The 16843-nt window shown below is 39.8% G+C and overlaps 2 protein-coding genes across 2 annotated transcripts in view; one reads left to right on the top strand and one right to left on the bottom strand.

The window, feature by feature from the left end:
- C3H2orf73 (chromosome 3 C2orf73 homolog) overlaps nt 1-1765 on the bottom strand; it is a 38210-nt gene extending 36445 nt beyond the window's left edge. Inside the window, exon 1 of the mRNA XM_003125145.4 lies at nt 219-1765. Within this exon, the coding sequence (XP_003125193.1) occupies nt 219-244 (26 nt within the window). The 5' untranslated portion in view covers nt 245-1765. The remainder of the gene's footprint in view (nt 1-218) is intronic.
- LOC106508926 (protein transport protein sec31-like) overlaps nt 1-16843 on the top strand; it is a 175291-nt gene that overhangs the window by 138273 nt on the left and 20175 nt on the right. The gene's annotated exons all lie outside the window — the stretch shown is intronic.

Raw genomic sequence — 16843 nt, forward strand, 5'->3', positions numbered from 1 at the left:
TTCTTTCAATTTTCTACTGTACAGCAAGGTGACCCAGTCATTTTAAAAAGTACAATTGTAAGCGCTCAATGCTAGAAATGAAAGGTAGGAACGGCATTGTTAGAGGGAAAGCCCTGATGGCTAGAAGACCCATCACCTCGGATCTCACTTAACCCTCCCCTGAAGGAGGAGAACATTTTTCGGAAGGGGAAATAGAAAAACCAAACCCCAGCACTTACTGCTGCTTATCCTCCTTTCCCTCCATGAACTCCTACGGCCTGACCCGAGGCAATGAGGAGCCTCACGGGGGGACAAGGGACTAAGCCCTGCCAGGAAAGGGACGCGTGGAGAGCCGCGACTGTGACCTGTGCGTTGCTAAGAGACAGCAGTCTCTGCGCTCAAGGCCTCAGAAAAAGGCTTGAGGGGGGAGGGGGACGCGGAGTGCGCAGGCGCAGTAAGTAACAGAGGCGGCTAGGTGGCTTGCTGTGCTGCTCCTCCGCGGGGAGCGGGCGGCTGCCCGGGTCTCTCCTAGTCCTTCCCGGGTCTACCTAGGCTGCACATCCTGCGTTTGAACTTGCCTTTCCTGTGTCGGGCGGGCAGGGTATTTATCAGTGCCCATTCGGTCCTTGAGGATCAGCAAGGGGCTGTTTCGAAGCCTCCCCCCCCGCCCCCCTGCAGCCCTTGGCTTTGGGGCCAGGAGCTGCGCTGCTCGAATCCCTGCATCCCGCATCCCGCTCGCCCTTCGAACCGGCAGGACGCTGCTGCCCAGGCTTTGCTCACGTCTGCTGGAGCTGGCTCCAAAACTGCGAGCAGGCAGGAGAGAAACTTGTTTTCCCGTGAACCATTAAATACTGTGCAAGTCATGATTTGCTGCGCCTGGGCTGCCTAGTCTTTGCATGAGAAAGCTTGGCTGTCGCTGTTCACGATTTCTGACACATCCTGGCGGCAAGCATTAAAAAAAAAAGCAAGGGAACACTCATTTCAAATGAGGCTCCCCGCGGTGTATGCATCTGCTCCAGCCACAGCGGGGTTCAGAATCAGGTGGAAGGGACTGGAGGCTATGGCGGCAGGTTGAGGCTTGTCCATGTAGCACTTACCCCAAAATAGCAAGGTCCTGGGAAAAACAGTTGATGACTTGTGTCCACCTTCTGGCCTTGGAATTTCTTACCTCATTTCACCATTGCTTCCCAATTTCCACTACCAGAGCCAAAAGTCTTTGGCATCTGTTATGGTAACTCATGCATTTCCCTGGATAATAGGAAAAGGAAATACCTTATTGAGTCAAATTCTCCTATATATCAGGCTATGCATGTGTATGTGTTTTGTAACCCGGAGTCAGTTGTAGTGTATGTTTCCATTTAACTGGGGAAATGTTGGTCCTAGGACTCATTGTACGTACTGTGAGCCTAATTCCTTTGAGGAAGAAGAGTGTATGAATAGAAGTTACCTAGATACCTGAGTGTGGACCTGATTGGAGTGTGTGGGATGTATAAATAAATATGGGGAGAGTGGATTGAAACCAAAAGCCAGGGAATTAACATTAATGAGCTCCTGCTTGGGAGCCTAGCATTTGCTCTGCAATGTTTTAAATGCCACATACTTAGCTGGTTTTATTCTAACCATCAAACCGTGATTATGTATAGACCTTGCGGGCGGTCAGCATTTGAATCTGGTTTTGTTTTTGTTTTTGTTTTTTTTTCTTCATTTTTTTAAAGTTTTATTGAAGTATAGTTGATTTGCAATGTTGTGATCATCCCTGCTGTACAACAAAATGGTTCACTTATACATGTACACACATCCTTTCTCTTTCAGATTTTGGGGGGTTTGGGAATGGCATATGCACACTGATGTATATGGAATGATTGGCTAACAGGGACCTGCTGTATAGCACAGAGAACTCTACCCGATATTCTGTGATAATCTATGTGGGAGAAGAATCTGAAAGTGTTTGACTCTTGATTCCACCACTGAGTAGCTGGTTCAGTTGGGCAAATTTTCTAATCTCTCTGAGCCTCAATTTCTTGGTCCACTAAATGGGAAAAAATGGCTAGGGTTGCTGCAAAGTGGAGATGGCTAACACAGGCAGAGTAGGGAGAGGAGAGCCAAACACATGTTAAGTTCTTGGATATCATTAATTATTATTTTTATTGAGCAGTTTGGTCTGCATATGCTACTAGATGTCTTAAGGCTTACAGAACCCTCTCATCACTCTTGCTAATTCCTATTCCAATCTTCACCAATCTCTTCAAGTTCCTGGAACTCCTCACCCTCAGGGACAATCCCAACAGCTTGACAGGAAAAAATGAGAAGTTTTCTCAACTTTATCACTCTGAAAACAACGTAATCACCTGAATTTGGAGTTGCCATCGTGGCCACAGCAGAAATGAATCTGACTAGGAACCATGAGGTTGCGGGTTTGATCCCTGGCCTTACTCAGTGGGTTAAGGATCTCACATTGCCGAGAGCTATGGTATAGGTTGCAGATGTGGCTCGGATCTTGCGTTGCTGTGGCTGAGGTGCAGGCCAGAAGCTGTAGCTCAAATTCGGCCCCTAGCCTGGAAATCTCCATATGCTGCAAGTGTGGCCCTAAAAAGCAAAACAATTTTTAAAAATCTAATTGTGCCTACCCCAAGGAAGTCACAATCCAGTTATGGATGCGGGGAAAAAACTGTAAACAGCATTGATATGTAACAGCATTATATAACTGGTAGTCACAAGTGTTCAGTTTTGGTACAGATATACCGTATTATTACAAATTATAATAATACAGTGTTATAAAAATGTGCCAATGATTTATTATTGGAACATCCTCTGCAGGGCACTGCAAAATAATATGGATTTTTATAATAACTATTGACTTCTTTATGTAAAAAAAGCACTGGACTGCTATTATTTTTTTCTGCTACTAACTAGCTAATCTGACCTAGCAGAGACGCCTAAACCTCTCTGCTGCAGATTCTCACTTGTAAAGAAAGGTAGTCAGATTAGATTATTTTTATGATCCCTTTTAGCTGTAAAATAGAGGTGATTCTATTGGAAAATTCATGTCTGAAAAAAAAAGATCAATGAACATACAGGCCTGAATGATACATGTCATTTTCTCATTTGTGCTAGGTAATTTGAATACTTGTCAGCAAAAAAGAATTCAAAGTAGTGTACTAACATTGCGCAAGTTAAAAATACCAGTGCTATTTGAGCTAGAACACCATATGTGAGGAAACACAATAGGATGGAAATTGCTCATCCAAAATGTTATAGATGCAGAAAATTGTCAACATTTTTTTTTTCAAACCATAGGAAAATGCCAAAAATAATGACAGTTCAGTTGTATAACCTCATAGGAAAGCTGAGGCTCAGGAAGATCCAACTTTTTCTCATTTCTTTCTTTAGTGATGTGATAAAGGAGAGGACTTTAAGAATATGGCAGAAAGCCAAAGCTATTTTTAATTTTATTTATTGTTTTAAAGATAGGTTGTTTTTTGCCTCATATGCATGTATGGTAAGGATTAAATGGCAAAATGCTTGCAGAGAACTTAACACATAGTAAACACTTGTTAAAAGTTGGCTCTTAGTATTCTTCCTATTTGTATAATTAGTAGGATAGAAAGTTCATCAGGTATATACATTGCATTGTCTTTTTTTTTTTTTTTTTACACTGCCTTCTTTTAACATCCTTTCAAAGTACATTTTGTTCTTTTTTAAAAAATTTTTATTGGAGTAGACTTACAATGTTGTTAGTTTCAAGTGTACAGCAAAGTGAATGAGTTATACAAATACATATATCTTTTCTTTTTCATGTTCTTTTCCCATATAGGTTATTACAGAATATTTAGTAGAGAACCCTGTGCTATGTACTTGGTCCTTGTTGATTATCTGTTTTATGTATAGTAGTGTGTATGTGTTAATCCCAGCCTCCTAATTTATTCCCCCCTACCATGTTTCCCCTTTGGTAGCTATTAGTTTGGTTTCTGAATCTTTAGGTCTTTTTCTGTTTTCTAAGTGCTTTGTCTTTTTTTTTTTTTTTTTTTAAGGTCTTTTAAGTGCCCTGTGATGCCCCCAGGCAACCATTTCCCACTCATACTGGAGCAGAAACATTAATTATAGATAGCTCACATCCTGTCTGCTGCTATTCAAAAACCAGTCTTTATTTTACGTTTTGTCTTTTTAGGATTGCACCTGAAGCATATGGAAGTTCCCAGGCTAGGGGTCATATTGGAGCTGTAGCCACTGGCCTATACCACAGCTACAGCAACACAGGATCCAAGCCTCATTTGAGACCTACACCACAGCTCACGGCAATGTGAGATCCTTAACCCACTGAGCAAGGTCAGGGATCAAACCCATAACCTCATGGTTCCTAGTCGGATTCATTTCCGCTGTGGAAATGTAACTCCTTATTGTAGTTTTGATTTGCACATTCTCTGCAATTGGTGGTGCTGGGCATCTTTTCATGGTTTTTTGTTTTGTTTTGTTTTGTTTTTTGCCATCTTTGGAGAAATATCTGTTCAGATCTGACCATTTTTTAATTGGGTCATTACATTGTCTTTATTTCATTACCTTAGCCTATATGAATTTTATCAAGCCAAATATACATTAATTTGAGAGCAATAAGAATGAGAGATGTTGAAAATTCCCATCGTGGCTCAGTGGTAACAAACCTGACTAGTATCCATGAGGACACAGGTTTGATCTCTGGCCTTGCTCAGTGGGTTAATGGATCCAGTGTTTCCATGAGCTGTGGTATAAGTCGCAGATGCAGCTCGGATCTAGCATTGCTGTGGCCGTGGTGTAGGCAAGGTACAGCTCCAATTTGATCCCCAGGCTGGGAACTTCCATATGCTATAGGTATGGCCCTAAAAAGACAAAAAAAAAAAAAAAAAAAAAAAAAAGAACCAACAATGTTAGTGTTAGGTTTACTCATCTTTGAGGATGGACAAGTTCAAACAAATTACAGATACGAAAGAGTTCTGAGTTTTCCTCGGGTCTAAATTCAAAGCAATTAACTTATATCTCACCTTTAAGAGGAAGGGATTACAAAACAATATGAAGTGTTCATCTCTTAAAAAGTAAAAATCTCTAGTGTAAATCATATAGATTACTCTGATATAAGTGATGTGGATGTATACATGGATATGTTTATATTTATTCCCTATGGATGTATGAATTAAAATCTTAAAAATTTTTTGAAATCTCTGGAGATAACTAAAACAATGACAGCCTGAATTACTCAAAAATCATTACTAGAGATCAATAGTTTGGAAATTCACTGGATTGAAGGAAGAATTCTGTATTTTATGAATTTGGAGTGTTCTAACCACTTCTGTAATTTTATGATTCGAGGTTCATTTTGAGATACTCCAACTATGGTCGCTTATATAGAAGGTGTATAACCAAATAGCGAATGAAAAGCTGGTCTTGGGTGACTAAAACACTAGAGGGTCATTTTGGTACGATAGCAGTATTTTAAACTGAGCGATTGTGTCATAAAGATTCGTGACTAGCTATGAACATATAAATTCTTAAGGAAGGAACAATGCAAAATGAAATATGGTTGGGGTGTTAGCATTATCAAAAAGTTAGGAGTCACTGTCTAAACTGTCTAGTTTTGATGGTTTTCTGTGTCTTCTAGCTTCTTTTTTTAGGCTGATTTCCCTTGTTCTATCTGAAGACTTCCAGAAATATAAACCTCTTCCTTGTAGGTTGTGACCATATCTTATCTAATTATTGAGGAATCCAATATGTACTGAGTGCCTTGCATGCTCTGGCCTAGTCTCACTGGACCATGAGATTTTAATTTATTCTTTTGAGATTCTCAGCCCCTAGAAAAGTACCTTGCAAAAAACAGGCCCTTTAAACAAGATTGTCCCAGGAAAATTCTTCTTTATATCCTACCAAATATAAACTACTTTTCCTTTTTAAGTGTTTTTTTTTTTATGGATACAGGCAATAATTGTTCAATAAATGTTTTAGATAATTTTTATTTATTTTATTTTATTTTAGGGGCACACCTGCAGCATATGGAGGTTCCCAGCCTAGGGGTCCAATCAGACTGTAGCTACTAGCCTATGCCACAGCCACAACAACGTGGGATTGGAGCTGAGTCTGTGACCTACACCACAGCTCACAGCAATGCCAGATCCTAACCCACTGAGCAAGGCCAGGGATCAAACCCACATCCTCATGGATGCTAGTTGGGTTCATTAACCGCTGAGCCATGACAGGAACTCCTATTTTAGAGAATTTTTAAAAAGGTAACTAAAACTACCTTCAAAATTTTTTATTTAGCTATTAAGCTAAGCAATTTACATTCTTCGAGTTCTGCCCATAAAATCTACCTTTGTTTCTTTTGATGATACAAATTGCTATTCTCTGTGTTTTCCCTTGGGGAAAAGAACAACTATTTATTGAACTTGAGAATTAGTAGACCTGAGTTTAAGTCCCAGCTCTGTGATGAAAGCTCTGTGACTCTGGGCAAGTTATTTAAATTCTTTGAACTTTAGATTTTGAATATGTTTTTTGTTAGTGTTTAAAAAATAAATGAACAAGAAAAGACCCCAAAGGAGTAGGGATTACATAATTTATCTGCTATGGCTTTTATGTTAAATGAGACATGCATAAAGCCCCTGGCACAAAGTAGGTACAGAGTAGGTGTCTTTTCCCACCACTCTTCCCGTCTTTACCCTGTGTGGAAGGTCACCCAGCTAGAAAGTGGTACAGCTAGGATTTGGTTTTAGATCCATCTCTCTTTTTTTAATTGCTTCTACATCTAGTTTCTCTACCTCTTGTTTTAAACCGTGGCAACAAAAATTGAACATAAAATTCTAAATAGGGTCTTCTAATGTCACTGTGGTATAATGAAGAGTGGGTAAAAATAACTAGAAAGAGTAAAATTGGCCAGTGTTCTAGGAGAGGAAGCCTTCTAGATAGGAAGGTGTGCCAGGGAGGAGACTACGATAACCATTCAGTGATGGGAGAGGGGTGCGCAAAGTGAAAGTTTGTACTATCCACTTGTAAAATGTCACCATACACAATGCATTCTGACAAACTTGCAGTTAGAGCTGATATTTAGATTCCATGGTTGGTAAAACAAACAATAACAATCTAAGTTAATGAGCACACAATCAAAAATCATCACCATTCCATTAAAACACATGACTTTACATGGTGCCACAATTTCAGAGTACGCCAGTGAACTGCTGAACAACAGCAATTTTGATATAGATGGGTGGTCTATTGTATAGACCTATGATAAATTAAAAATTGCTTTCCTTCTATTCTAAAAGTGAAGAGTTAGAAGATAACTTAAAACTTTCATCTAAAGAAAAAATGAGGGAGAGTTCCCATCATGGCGCAGCAGAAACGAATCTGACTAGGAACCAGGAGATTGCAGTTTCCATCCCTGCCCTCAATCAGTGGGTTAAGGATCCATTGTTGCTGTGAGCTGTGGTGTAGGTCGCAGACACGGCCCGGATCCTGTGTTGCTATGGCTGTGGCATAGGCCGGCAGCTATAGCTCCAATTGGACCCCTAGCCCAGGATCCTCCATATGCCATGGGTGCAGCCCTGAAAGGACAAAAGACAAAAAAAAAAAAAAAAAAAAAAAAAAGAAAAAATTAGGGGTTTTACCTAAAAAGTAGAATATATCTCTAAAAAAATCACAGTTGAAGATTTAAATAGAAAAGTATAACACTTTTAGTTAATAAGGGTTAGTTTAATTTACCTCAAATACCTCCTAGACCTGTATCATTCCTTTCAAAATGGTATGGCAAATAAACATTTCACAAGTCACCACTCTTAAACTATTATTCTAGCATATCCTTGACCCCTTCTGTAATTATAATGGTATTATGTACTTTGTTTTATTTAATTATTTCAGTATTTATAAACTTTGCAAGAGTTTGGGAAAAGCCATGTTTTTTTACCCTCTGATAATAAGCCCAGGAGCTAATTAATAACCTATTTACCTGATTGGAGTCTTTCTTTTGTTGGTTCATTCTTTCTTTTATTCTTTCTTTTGTTCTTTCATTCTTCTCTCTTTCTCTGCCAACTTCTGAGGTTTTAATAGTGGGTTGTAAGATTCGGGAAAAGGCATCATAGAGGATTTTCCTATCTTTTAAGGGAAGGTAGGCAGCATTAGAAAGAAATCTGGCATTTCTGCATTTTTCGGCCAGGTAGAGAATAAGCATGGGAAATACCACGGTCCTTACTTTATTTGGATAATGGCTAGTCACCCTGTGGGAACTTCCAGGAAGACTTTCAGGCTATTGCTCAAGGTATTGAGTTGCCACAGTGAACAAGGACCTGGGCTTCTTTGTTAGAAATCAAGATCCTGGTCAAGTGTGACCTTTCTGAGCCTCTGTGCATTTGTCTGTACACTCCCATACTAACATCTGCCCTATGGGCTGCAGCAAGGTTAAAGGAGCAGTTACACACAAAAGAGCTTTGTTAAACTGCCCTTTATTAAATGCATCAGTTGGATCACAGTGGTGTCCTAACCTCACCCTTTTGGGGTTAGTTTCACAGGCAACTCCCTGTGCATTTAGTACAGTTTGCCTCAGTCTGTACTTTGCTACCAGCCTTTCCTACAAAACTTGCATTTACTTTTTTTGTATATTTTAGTTTCTGTATATTTGTTGAGCCTGCTATTAATCATCATTTTAAGCCATATTTATCTGTGTGGGAATATTATACTGAGAGGCTCATACACAAGATAAATCTTCTCTAAAGTCATATTTCTCTCTCTAAAGACAAGATAGAATAGTATGGAATATAGGACCAAATAACTGCCTTTAGACTTTTGTTTTAATTGGAATATGGGTTGACTAGATTGGATAAGAATAGAAAGTCTCACTAATGGGGAAATATAATGATTCTAAGTATCTTATTTCCCTAATGAATGGTTGAGGTCACATAAAATAAAACATATAGAAGCCATATAATTTTATCTTGTGCATACCTCATGGGGGGTTATATCCCAAACTTACACTATATTCTATCATTTTCTATGCATATATAGTAAAGTGAGATGTGGATTTTTTTTTCTTTATTTTCTCTTTTCTTTTCTTTCTTTTTTGTCTTTATAGGGCCTCACCGGCAGCATATGGAAGTTCCCAGGCTAGGGGTCGAATCAGAGCTGTAGTTACCAGCCTACGCCATAGCCATAGCAACGTGGTATCCGAGCTGCGTCTGTGACTTACATCACAGCTCAAGGCAACACCAGACCCTTAACCCACTGAGTGAGCCAGGGATCGAACCTGTATCCTCATGAATACCACTCAGGTTCATTACTGCTGAGCCATGACAGGAACACTGATTTTTTTTTCTTTTCTTTTTTTCTTTTTTTTTTTTTTACAATTACTACTCTTTAAACTTTTTACTTTAAACTTCCCTAAAAATTTTTTATACTTTCTAATTTAGATCCTTTAGGGATCAAAATTCAACTTCCTATTTTGAATATTCTCTTTGCTTCTCCTTCAGTATTTGAGGGAATATAACACAGTCATAAACTGTGTCCAGGAGTTGGAACCCTCTCTTAGTAACATGTCTTGGCACAAGCTTTATCTTTCTGAACTTTAATTTTCTGATCATAAAGTGGTAATACAATGATTGTACCTGCCTTCCTCATATTGTTTTTTGTGAGGCTAAAATAAGATGGTCCATGATACACTGCCTGTCACACAGTCAGTGCTCAGACACGGGCTACCTATTGGCATTACCATCAGGATATAAATGTCCTCAAAGTTGAAATTGTCTCACATCCCTTTCTGTGCACCCAGCCCCAGGCATTGTGCTCGGCATCTGCTACATTCCAAGTAGATGCTCCTGAATAAATGGCAAAAACATCCAGTAAGTTTTCTACAGTCCCTGCTCTTTCTCCCTTAGTCCCCTGGCTCCTCCTGCTTCTGGAGTATTTCACTGAGTTATGAATACCAGACTGGACTCCCAGAGTATCCTAAGATCTTAATTTTTTTTTAAGTGTAGTTGACATACAATATTATAGAAGTTTCATGTGTACAACATAGTGATTCACAATTTTTAAAGGTTATATTCCATTTATTGTTGCTGTGCAGTGTATCCTTGTAGCTTATTTATTTTTTACATAGTAGTTTGTACCTCTTAATCGCCTACCCCTATCTTGTTCCTCCACTCTTTCCTCTCCCCACTGGTAAGCACTAGTTTGTTCTCTGTGAGTCTGGTTCATTTTTGTTATAGTCACCTAGTTTGTTTTATTTTTAGATTCCACATATATTATACAGTATGTCTTTGTCTGTTCTATTTCGCTAAGCATGATACCCTCCAAGTACATCCATGTTGTTGCAAAGGGCAAAATTTCTTTTTTTATGACTGAGTAGTGTGTGTGTGTGTGTCTGTCTGTCTTCTTTATCCATTCATCTATTGGTGGACACTTAGCTTGTTTCTATATTTTGCCTATCGTAAATAGTGCTATATGAACATTGGGGTGCATGCATCTTTTCAAATTAGTGTTTTTGTTTTTTTTCAGAGAGACTTCTGTGTTTTGGAAAGAATGATTTCATTGTTTCAATCAGACTGCGTATTTTTTCCTTGGGTATTATTCCAGCTGTCTTTTGGCTTTAGACTTAACACTCTCAAAAGGCATGAATCTTTGCCCTAGCTCCGGCCTCCCAGCTCCATGCTTTTGATCCTCTTGTCCAAAGAGTGTATTCTTTTATCACAAACCATCCTTAGTCCTGCTTTTCTCAGTTTGTGGATATAGTTATATTCTGTGTGCTGCATTTCCTCCTTTTGCGGGGGTGGGGGACCAGCGGTGGATTTATTTTCACCTTTATTCACTGGTTAGAAAGAAACTGTTGCTCCATTTCTGGCATCCCTCCCTCTTCCCACTTCAACTGCACTGGAGGACAGACTTGTTCAGCAGATGGTCAGAACAGGACCTTGACTGGGACCGTGGGGCTAGAGGGCAGCATCACTGAATTAAAGGTCCCTGTTCAGGGATGGAGCACACCCTTGCCCCCTCTCATACGTCCTGTCTCTGGGAATTTTACAAACCAGACAGGGTCTGTCTCAGTTGGCCTGTCCAGTGCAGCCCTCTCTTTTCTACCTGCAACTGGATGGAGTTGATAGGCCAGTCATGGGTTATCATGCAGGTCTTTGGGAGAGGGCAAGGAATTCAAAGGAGAGGGCAGAGGAAGTAAGAGGCTCGCTGTGGCTTCCTGCTCCAAATCGGTCTCTGTAATCCACCTTTTACTTGTAATCTACTTTTACTCCCTTGTTGAACTGGGAATGTGTCCGCTTAATGAAATCGGTACTTTGTTTACTATTTGGCTGTCGTTTCTTGCCTATATGCTCCTTCAGCAGAGAATCCCAGAATCAGTCTTATTGGTCTTATTTGACCAAAGCCACAATGCAGAACCAAATTCTTAACTCATTTTCTATCCAGAATGACCTACTTTACAAAACCTTTCCAGGCAGTCATAACAACCTTTTTCTGAAACCTCATCCTTGACGGTATTATTAAGGTACATAGCCTGTTCGAATCACCTCCTGGTCACCTTGTTGATGAAGGAGAGATTCCTGCCCTGGGGTTGAGCACCCGACACCTGGCACTGGACAGGACAGATGAGACTGGCAGCATTTTTTGAGTCACAAGTGCTGACGCCAAGGGGACAGGACACCATGCCATGCGGGGACCACATGGGACTTATACTCAAGAACAGAATGAGCACCTGGAGGCCTTGGGAGGCAGGTTTGGAGTGTCAAGAGGATGAGGTCACCCCTGGTTTCCACTAGATGATGTGATTGGCTTGTTTGAATAATTTTGCAGGCTGACAGGAAACTGAAGCTTGCTACTGAGAAAGTGTATCTGATCCCTTGTAAGGAGGGTTGTTTGGCTATAGGACCTTTTCCCTAGGAGAGGACTATGAAAAGTAACATAATGTCTTTTCTATCAAAGGAAATCTTGGTTATGGCATTTTGCTCCGGTTTCACCGTCCTGCGACCCCCACCCCTCCCCCTTCCCTCTTCTCCCAGTAACAATTTGTTTCAAATTAGCCAACTGGGAAGAATGTGTGAAACCTGACCTGACCAATGGGAAGGGGACAGATACATCGCCTGAGTTAGGGATAAATAGGGGAGGGTCCTTTGTTCAGCGCTTGCACTTTTTGGAGTGCCCATGCCCTTCGAGATCTCCCCGTGTTCATGTGTCTCATTTTTCGACACTGACAATCCGAGCCATGTCCGGACTGACAAAGAAAACTTATAGGCCATTTGAGACTCTCCCAATTTTATTAGATGTCAAGACAGCAATAACAACAGGCCTTAATTTTAAGACTTACACCACACAGTGCCATAACATCATTTATTACTTTACTCTAGATGTATGATTGTGCATGTCTTGTTTCCTCTTGAAATTGTGAGCTACTCAGCACTTTAAAAAACATATAATTTGCACCAAGATATAATCTCTTCTGTCACATCTGAAGGTGATATTTTCAAATTTAATCATATAATTTCCTTTTATCACATCCCTGTTTTGCCTGGACATAGCTAACTTTTTTAATGGAGGACAATTTTAGCAGTGAAGGATGTGCTAGGTAGAATTTAAACTTAGATTAGTGAAGAGTTTGAACTCATGGCTGGCAACGATGCCCAAGATAAACAGACTGCTGAATTAAAGACGTGATGTAACGTGGATTGACAGCTCCAAACATTTGGAGTTACCCATGTTTGCTGACATTTGAGAAGAGCTAATGGATTTTTTTCCCTACTCTCTTTTCAAACAATAGGTGAAACAATAAAATGAATGGGACATTGGCATTCTTTTTAAAATCAGAGTTAAGCTACAGCCTAAATACCAAAATGCTGATGTCTCAAATGTATTATTCAGACTGCATATTGTCGGCACTAATGGGGCCCATTAAGAGGCCTTATTGTTGCTAAATTGAAGCAAATTGGTATAAAGGAGGAAATGTAAGGAGATCATAGACAGATTGGAAGAATTTGAAATATTTCCCCTCAACTTTCTAAAAAAATCTAATATAAAATCTTTCATTTATCTCAGTTTAGGTCTATTAAACTAATTTTATTTGCTACTTTATTAAAGTATTTATTAAATTTTATGCAGCCTAAACTCCTTCCCTTTTAGTTATGATATATAATTAGACAAATGATTGAAAGTTTCAACATATCACCGATCTTCTATTGTTAGAGAAATCCATTATGTCTCTGAGATAGAATGTCTTTTCTTGTATTTCTTTCCAGAAATCCTATCTAGATCCATCACAGTGCATATAAAATATTATTGTTGTAAAGCAACTACTGATTTCACTCTAATGTGAAAACTTACAACTGATTTCCTTAAATTAAAATGAGATTTCCATTGCTAATTTCTGTTGGCATGGAAATTTTTTGGAGATAAACACTACTTTTAAGGATTAAGTGCTAATTCAGTTTTTGTACTATTAGAGTTTAATTCTAAAAATTTTCTGGTGAAATAAGTCCAAATTGGGTATTAGGAACTTAATGTATACTTTTTTTTTTTTTTTTTTTTGTCTTTTTGTCTTTTTGTTGTTGTTGTTGTTGTTGCTATTTCTTGGGCCCCTCCCGCGGCATATGGAGGTTCCCAGGCTAGGGGTTGAATCGGAGCTGTAGCCACCGACCTACGCCAGAGCCACAGCAACGCGGGATCCGAGCCGTGTCTGCAACCTACACCACAGCTCACGGCAACGCCGGATCGTTAACCCACTGAGCAAGGGCAGGGACCAAACCCGCAACCTCATGGTTCCTAGTCGGATTCGTTAACCACTGCGCCACAACGGGAACTCCAATGTATACATTTTTAATTAGCTTTTAAAAAATAGATTACAAAGAGAATTCATTCTTACTCTAGAAAAATTTGGCAAACATAGGTAAAAATACAGCAAAATCTGACCAGGTAGAGATAATCCTTGTCCAATTCCAGTGGATTTGTTTCCATTTACACCATGAATCAAGAGCTGTGGTGTCCAGTGTGGCAGCCACTAGCCACACATAACCTAGCCTCCCTGAACTCCACCCTCTTTCTCTGCTCTTCAGCAAGGCATCCAGGCACTGTTTGGATTCCCTCTTATTGCCCCTGCAGTCTGGAAATCACCTTCAGGCAGAAAATTGTGGCAATTTTAGGACTCACTTCATTTGTTCCCCTTTTCTCACTGATCATGGTTTGGAACTGCTTGTTGTCCAACGTCTGAAAATAGTTGTTCCATATATTTGGCACAGTTTTTTTTTTTTCCTTCTCTTTTTATAGCCACACCTGTGGCATATGGAAGTTCCCAGTCTATGGGTCAAATCAGAGCTGCAGCTGCAGGCCTATGCCAAAGTCACAGAGACAATGGATCCAAGCCACAGCAATGCCGAGCCATATCTGCGACCTACACCGCAGCTTACAGCAACACTGGATCCTTAACCCACTGAGCCACAGTAGGAACTCCAGCCCAGTGTTCTGGTTGTTTACTAAGGGAGATTAAGTTCATTACTTACTGCTATATCATGGATAATAGCGCAAGTTTTTGTCACCTTATTCTATGTGTCTGATATAATCAGCATATGCTTGGCTTATGAGGGATTTTTTTAATAGAGGAATTTAACCTATTTTTAAATATTTTATCATGACTATGCAGTCTTACTTCTGTTATCATAGTTTAAGCCTTTGGGGGAATATTTCTTTTCCTATATTTAACTCAATGAATATTATTGAACACTGACTATGGCCGTGCATTTTTATAGATGCTACAGATACAGCAGGGGACAAACTTATACAAATTTTTGCATTAATGTTGCTTACATTGGGATGAAAGACAATAGGTAAATTTTGGAATATTAATTAGTGATAATTAATGATAAGCACTATGGAGAAAGTAAAAGAGAGAGGTGGATAGGAGAGTGAGTATTTGACAATGTAAATTGAGTAGCCAGGGAAGGACTCATTGATAGTGACATTTCCCCAAAGAGCAGAAGGAAATGATACCTGTGGATCTCTGGGAGAAGAGCATTCAGGTCAGAGACAAAGTAAGTGGAAAGGATGCTTGGGACACTCAAGGACCAGCAAGGGATTCCATGGGGCTGGAGCAGGGTGAGTAAGGGGCAGAGTAGCGGACAATCAGGTCAACAAAACAAGGGGAGGCCAGAGTGTAGAGGCCCGATTGGACCTTTGTGATGATCCTGGCTTTTACTGAGAGTATCATAAATGGAATTGGAGGGTTTCGGGCTGAGGAGTGCCATGATCTGATTTCTGTTTGAATAGTATGTCAATGCTCAATGGGAGGAAAAAGAATGTATACATGTATGTGTAACTTGGTCCCCATGCTGTACAGTGGAAAAAAACAAAACAAGAAATCAGTAGGTCAATGCTATGTTGAGTGTAGACTGAAGAAGTTCAAAGGCAGGAGCAGGGAGTTCAATGAGGCTATTATATGGTGGCAGATCAGGGTGTTATCTTAGAATTAGCAAGAAGTAGTTGTATTTGAGCATGTATTTTTAAACTTTTTATAATGGGAAATATGAACAAAAAGATAGGGAATGGTCTAAGGAACCCCTATGACCCACTTTAGAGGTTGTCGGCTCACGCTTAATCTTGTTTTATCTACTCCATCTACTTTCTTGCCCTCCCTTCCTTCTACTTAATTATTTGTAAGCAAATTATGGTCATTTGAAGACAGAGACAGCAAGGGAATGAACCACAGAGAAAAGTAAATGTTTTTTTTTTCTCTAAGTTTTGGCCATAAGCGTTTCAAAGTGCGCTGTTATCACAGTCAAAAAGGTGTAGCCTGTAGGAAGACCCATCAGCTGAAGTTGAGGGATAAAGTTGGAACTCAGTTTAGGACGTTAAAGTTTGAGATGCTGGAGTTCCCGTCGTGGCGCAGGGGAAACAAATCCCACTAGGAAGCATGAGGTTGCAGGTTCAATCCCTCGCTCAGTGGGTTAAGGATCCAGCATTGCTGTGAGCTGTAGTGTAGGTTGCAGATGCGGCTCGGATCTGGCGTTGCTGTGACTATGGCTGTGGCCAGCAGCTACAGCTCCAATTAGACCCCTAGCCTTCGAACCTCCATATGCCGTGGGCGCAGCCCTCAAAAGACCAAAAAAAAAAAAAATTGAGATGCTTAATCCAGTAGACTGTTGGTTATATAAGCCTGGAGTGGAGAAAATAAGACTGGACCAGAGATTTAACTTTCGGAGTTGTCGACATACACATAATATTTAAAGTTACCTCCTGGGTAATTAATGTTGCCATCATCAAAGGATGAATACAGATTAAGAAGAGAAGGGGACCAAGGCTTGCGGTTTCAGATCCTCCAAAATTGAGATTAGAGAAATGAGGAGTCACACAAAAGAGGACTGAAAATGTGTGAATAATGAGGAAAAGGAAAATCAAGAAAGTGTGGTGTCCATGAAACCAAGAGAAAAAAGTGCTGGTGGTTTTAAGAGGAGGACAGAGAACTGACCAACTCTGCAGTGAAATCATTAGAGATAACAAGAGGAGTGTTGGTAGACAGGTGGGAAAGCGAAAGCATGATGGAACAGGTTCAAGAAAGGAGAGGTGGACTTCTATATGGGATCTAAAATAAGACACAAATGAGCATTACCTATAAAACAGAATCAGAGTCACTGATTTAGAGAAGAAACTTGAGGTTGTTGAGGGGGAAGCAGTCGGGGAGTGAATGATTGGGATTTGGGGCTTAGCAGATGTAAACTATTATATATAGGATGGGTAAACAAAAAATCCTACTGTACAGTGCAGGGAACTATATTCAATATCCTGTGATACACCATATATATTCCTTTTCCATATTCTTTTATGTATATATATATATATATATGAATATGGCTGGCTAACTTTGCTATACAACAGA

Source organism: Sus scrofa, chromosome 3 (assembly GCF_000003025.6).
Source record: "Sus scrofa isolate TJ Tabasco breed Duroc chromosome 3, Sscrofa11.1, whole genome shotgun sequence".
NCBI classification, from domain to species: domain Eukaryota; kingdom Metazoa; phylum Chordata; class Mammalia; order Artiodactyla; family Suidae; genus Sus; species Sus scrofa.